The sequence below is a fragment of the Nannospalax galili genome, unplaced genomic scaffold (genome assembly GCF_000622305.1).
Source record: "Nannospalax galili isolate Female #2095 unplaced genomic scaffold, S.galili_v1.0 scaffold5431, whole genome shotgun sequence".
In the NCBI taxonomy this organism is placed as follows: Eukaryota; Metazoa; Chordata; class Mammalia; order Rodentia; family Spalacidae; genus Nannospalax; species Nannospalax galili.
In genome coordinates, this window is record NW_008330296.1 from 9246 (window position 1) to 15125 (window position 5880).

At 44.1% G+C, this 5880-nt stretch overlaps 1 protein-coding gene across 1 annotated transcript in view; it reads left to right on the forward strand.

The window, feature by feature from the left end:
• LOC103742369 (butyrophilin-like protein 1) overlaps positions 1-3669 on the forward strand; it is an 8870-nt gene extending 5201 nt beyond the window's left edge. The window contains exons 6-9 of the mRNA XM_017800731.2: positions 37-63; positions 849-875; positions 1592-1618; positions 2316-3669. Of these exons, the coding sequence (XP_017656220.2) occupies positions 37-63; positions 849-875; positions 1592-1618; positions 2316-2839 (605 nt within the window). The 3' untranslated portion in view covers positions 2840-3669. The remainder of the gene's footprint in view (positions 1-36; positions 64-848; positions 876-1591; positions 1619-2315) is intronic.
• The last annotated feature ends 2211 nt before the right edge of the window (positions 3670-5880 follow it).

Consider the following 5880-nt stretch of genomic DNA (forward strand, 5'->3'; position numbering starts at 1 on the left):
GGCTCTGGGTCACTCACTGAATGTCTTTTCTTTCAGAACAGCGAAAGGCACTATACAAAGAAGGTAAGAGCCTGGGGTTCTTACACACCCTGCTCTCTAGCCATGATAAACACTGTGACCTAAAAGCAATTTCAGGAGGAGATTTATTTCAGCTGAGGTCATAGTTCATCACTTGAGGGCTGACACTCAAGAGCAGAGGCAGGAGCCAAGACAGAGCAAAGCTGACCCAGGCCTTGTGTTCAGCTGCTTTTCTTATACAACTCAGGACCACCTGCCCAGGGTTGGCACCACCCACATCAGTCAACAATCAAGGCAATACACACACACACACACACACACACACACACACACACACACACACACACACACACACACACACACACACACACACACACACACACACACACACACACACACACACACACACACACACACACACACACACACACACACACACACACACACACACACACACACACACACACACACACACACACACACACACACACACACACACACACACACACACACACACACACACACACACACACACACACACACACACACACACACACACACACACACACACACACACACACACACACACACACAGCCACAAGTCAATTGGGGTAATCCCCCAGCTGGCACTCCCTCAGATGACCCTGAGCTGTATCACATTGTTGAAGTTAACTAGGGCATCTCTGATGCTCTGATGCTCCCCTCCCCAGATCCCTCTCATGAGAGGAAGACTGAAGGGTTCACTGAACAGTGAGGAAGAGGAAGAGGAAAGGAGGGAAGTGTGAGGCTCAGGTCAGCGTCTCACCTTATCTTACTTGGGTTTGTTTCAGATTGGAAGAAAGCTTGGCTCTATCCTGGTAAGTGACTCAAAGACATTAGATCAGTTTTTTAATATTTCATTTATTATTTTTATTTTATGTGTATGAGTGCATTGCCTGCATGTATGTGTCACACAATGCCCACAGAGATCAGAGGAGAGCATTGGATCACCTAGAACTGGAGTTACAGATGGTTGTTAGCCACTATGTGGTGCTGGGAATTGAACCCGGGTCCTCTGCAAGAGCAGCCAGTGCTCTTAACTGCTGAGCCAGCTCTCCTGCCCCAGGCATTAAACTGTTTTAAATTTTTTATTTTTATTTTATATGTATGAGTGTTTGCCACACCAGGTCTGATTATAATGCTAAAAATAATAGGAGAGAGTCTAAAGAACTTAGCCACACACATAACACCTGTTCTGAGGATGAAACAACACTTGGTGGCTCTCCTCCACAGCAAGGAGGGCAGTGTGTGCATGGTCCCTCAGCGTCTAAAAACAGCTATGGGTTCTGCAGACCTGGCACAGGCTAGAGAACCTTAGGCCCCAGCACTGGGCTGCTTCAGGGTACAGCTCCTGGCAGCACAGAAAGCAGTCCACGTGTCCCCAGAGTTTCCGAACTCCAGAGAGTCTGGATGGCTTGGTGGGGGGAGGGGAGCTGGGAGGAGAAAGCACCGAGCCAGGGAAGGAAGGATCATTCCCTTTCATCCCCTGGGTGTGTTTCCACCTCAGTCTCGAGCTTGCTTTACTTTCTTTCAGACTGGAGGAAGGAGCTGTTCCAACGAGGTGAGTGATGTGTTTATCATTACTGGCCCCTTTCCAATCTGGCCTCTGAAGTTTAGGCTGTTGTTGTTTTCTTTTCTGCTTTCTTGTGGACTATCAAACCTAAGGCCTTGCACATACTAGGGAAGCCACTGAGCTACAAAGCCAGTCCCCAGTCTGCCCTCTCAAACCTTGTTTCGTCATCTGTTATAACATACCTTCCAGCATCACACATGGTCCAGCCCTCATCTCTGAGATCCAGAGTATAGATAACAGAAATCAACAGTTTCTCAGCTGACAAGACCCCTAAGTAAGAAAAACTCCTCAGAGTAGTAAGAAGACTCGGCATCTCTGTTTGAGGAGGTCAGCTTGTCAGTAAGCCTTTTATTAACTGAAGAACGTGGCTGATTCACAGAGAACAATTTGCTCTCATGATCACTGCAAGCTCTGGCTCACACCGACTTCTGCAAAGACCCTGGCAGCCCCACAGTTAAGACAGAGTGGGAGGCAGAGCTTGGGATGCATGGAGAGGGCACATATGCCCCCAACTCATCCTGAGGCTCAGGGCTGCTGCACCATCAGCTCAGCGTTCCCAGTTTCTTTCTGAGACATGCAATTCTAGTTTTGAATACAAAGTTAATGGTAAACAGACATTGCAGTGGTGGCCTTGTCACCTCCTCCTCCTCTTCCTGTCTTTCTCCTTCTTCTCCTCTGCCCCCAGCTCCTGTGAGTATATATCGTGGAGCACTTCACCAGGACAACCCTGACCCAAAGGCAGAAGAGAACCGCAGGGAGGAGACCCGGGGTCTGACTCTTAGCAACACTCAAGAGGACACCAACCTTATTACACTCCACCAAGAAGGCTTCGTTTGGGGGAGATGGTATTGGGAGGTGGACGTTGGGAACACTGAGGAATGGGCACTGGGTGTTTATGAGCTGTCGACATTTGGGGACATATCACTCAACAAATCATCAGAGAAGAAATTCAGTGTCTTGGAGAAGAAGGGAGATACGTACAGGGCTCTTACCTTCTGTTCCAATAACATTTCCCAAGAAGAATGTCTTTGGGTCGAAAACCATCCACAGAAGGTTGCGATTTTCCTGGATGACATAGACGATGACCTTTCTTTCTACAACATGACCGATGATACCCACATCTTTTCCTTCTCCCAGGCCTGTTTCCCTTTATCCCTACTTTATCCCTACTTCACATGTAAACCCTTGGACTTCTCTTCACAGCCCTAGATGATCTGGAGAAAGAGTTTTCACTATGAGCACGGCAGGGTGTTCTCTGTAAACTCCAGGACTCCGGTCCTAATGGCTGGTCACAGACACCACTGACTGTGAGGCTTCTTAGCCTGAGACTTCACAAGGCTCCATGACCAGAGTGTCTGGACATCAAGACAGGCTTCTCAAATAGCCTGCAGAGATGATCCAGTTTTGGCTGTGAATTATCTTATAATTGTAACTGGTTTTTCTTCTTTTGATATAAAATCTGTTTAACCATTCCTAAGGTGAGTCTGACTGCAGGCTTGTGTCCTGCCTGTGTATTAGTGGCTCATTTTGGCTCTATTACTATTATTATCATCACCATTATTATTACTATTATTACTGTTATGCTACTGTTATTATATATAGTAACTATATATATATATAATATGTAGGGTTACATAAGGCCATTTTGGGGCAAATGTATATTATACTTTGAGTATATTCTCTGATGATAGTCTTTATTTACATCTGATGCAATATAGACCAACAATTTTCCTAAATGAATTACTATAAAATAACACAAATAAAAGAAAAACTTACCATTGTAAGACAATAGCAATTATATTATTAGATTTAACTTAAGTAAAATTATTCTATCAATTTGCTCTAAAAGTCCTTTTTACTACTCCATATCTAAGTATGTTTCATAAAGGACTTGTAATAAATAATTTTTATACAGGTACTGGTTTTTGGACTACACTCTTGAGTGGCTAAAATAATGTTCAAAATAATAAAAATTAAACAGATCTCACAATTCTCAACAGCAAAAAGCAACACTGAGTTGAAATGTCAAAAATGATGTTTACAAATATTGATGGAGAAACAAACTCTAAATTGATAAAAATCCAAGTTACGTCGTTTTTCGCCTTCTGTTTGTGACGGTGTCTCACTATGTAGCCCTGGCTAGCCTAGAATTCACTATGTAGACCAGGCTGGCCTGGAACTCAGAGATCCACCTGCTTCTACCTCCTGAGTAGGATTTGAAGTGTGGGCCATCACACCCAGCCAAAGCTACCTCTTAAATGCAATGATAATGTAAGGAAAGAATAATGTCAATGAAAATCCAGTTCCAGGCCACCTCAGCTATCGTCCAGCCTGAGTCTCCAGGATCCTTCCTACCCCAGACTAACAACCCTGAGCTCAATCCCCACACTCCCTACCACCCTGGATCTTAGTTCTCAGATTTCCTTGGACCACTGGGATCCAATCCCATCCCAGCTCTACATACCACTTGTCTTGGCAGAGTGAATCATTCTCCATCATCTATAGTGATGCACACCTTTAGTCCCAGCTCTCAGGAGGCAGAGGCAGGTGGATGCCTCCTGAGTAGGATTTGAAGTGTGGGCCATCACACCCAGCCAAATCTACCTCTTAAATGCGATGATAATGTAAGGAAAGAATAAGTGTCAATGAAAATCCAGTTCCAGGCCACCTCAGCTATCAGCCCAGCCTGAGTCTCCAGGATCCTTCCCAACCCAGACTTGCAGTCCTGAACTCTGCCCTGAGACCTCCCTGTGTCTGGCCATCTGAGCTCTATGTACCCCAGACCTGCAAACTGGCACTCTAACCTACAAGCCAACCTTTTCTCTTAGCAGCCCCCATCCTGCCCCGCTGATCCAGAACCTTGGGCAGTCAGTCCAGAAATCTCAACTCAAAAGTTGCACCTATCTCTAGCTGAGCTGTAACACTTCTTTCACCACATCTTCACAACATAAAGTGGCTCCAAACTGACAAGTTGGGGAAACAACAAACAAGATACATTCAGTGAGGACAAGATCACCTACCCATACCGAGACACACCACCACACAAGTACAGATGCCAGGCCTCAGTGGGAAAACACAAACAACTTGAATGACAATATGGTTACTACAGAAATTAACGGCCCCATTGAAATGTTTCCTGAGAACAGCAATCAAGTGGATGTTCAGGACAATGACTTCAAATTAGCATTACAAATACATTCAAGGAATTCAAAGAGGATATGAGTAAAAACCAAATGAAGGTCATGAAAATACAAAGAAACAGCTGAAATGAAGTTAATTCAAAACATGAAACTGGAATTCAATAAAGAGATAGAAACTCTGAAGAAAAGTCAATGTGAAATTTATAAAAACCTGAGGAGCTCAAACAAAAAGCTTAGCAGAAAGAAGTGAGAAGAAGGTAGAGGAAATGGAACAGGGAGCATCAGCTCTTGAAGGTAAGGTTGGGGATCGCTCAGTCAAATAAAATGTCAAATCTAAAATAACCCAGGACAGAATATGCAAGACTCTGGGAAACTGTAAAAGACCAAACCTACAAATGATAAGCATAGAAGAAGGGGAATAAACCTAGGTCAAAGGCACAGAAAATATTTTTAATAAAATCATAGAAGGAAATTTCCCAAACCTAGAGAAAGAGAAAGCATACAGAACACCAAGCAGACAGGACCAGACAAGAAACTCCCCACACCACATAATAGTTAAAACACTGAACGTGCTGGGCATAGTGATGCACACCTTTAGTCCCAGCTCTCAGGAGGCAGAGGCAGGTGGATCTCTGTGAGTTCGAGGCTAGCCTGGTCTCTGTAGCAAGTTCCAGGCCAGCTGGAGCTACAGAGAGACCTTGTCTCAAAAAATAAAATCACTAAATGTACGTAAGAAAAGGTACTGAAAGTTGTGAGAAAGATTAAGTCACATGTAAAGGCAGGCCCATCAGAATAACAGCAGACTTTTCAATGGAGACTATGAAAGCCAGAAGGGCATGGACCAATGTCATATAAGTCATGATGAACAGATTCCAGCCGAGACTACTATACCCATGAAAGCTACTAGTTGTAATTGAAGAAGGCGAAACTTTCCATGATAACAACAGATTTAAGGAATTTATGCCCACAAGACTAGCTCTACAGAGATTACTTGATGGAATACATTGGTCAGAAAAAAAGATTAAACACTCTTAAGAAGGCACAAAGATAGAGACAGAGTTCCACAACTGGTCAAATGCAGAGAATAATTGTCTGTGAGACGCTTAGTCC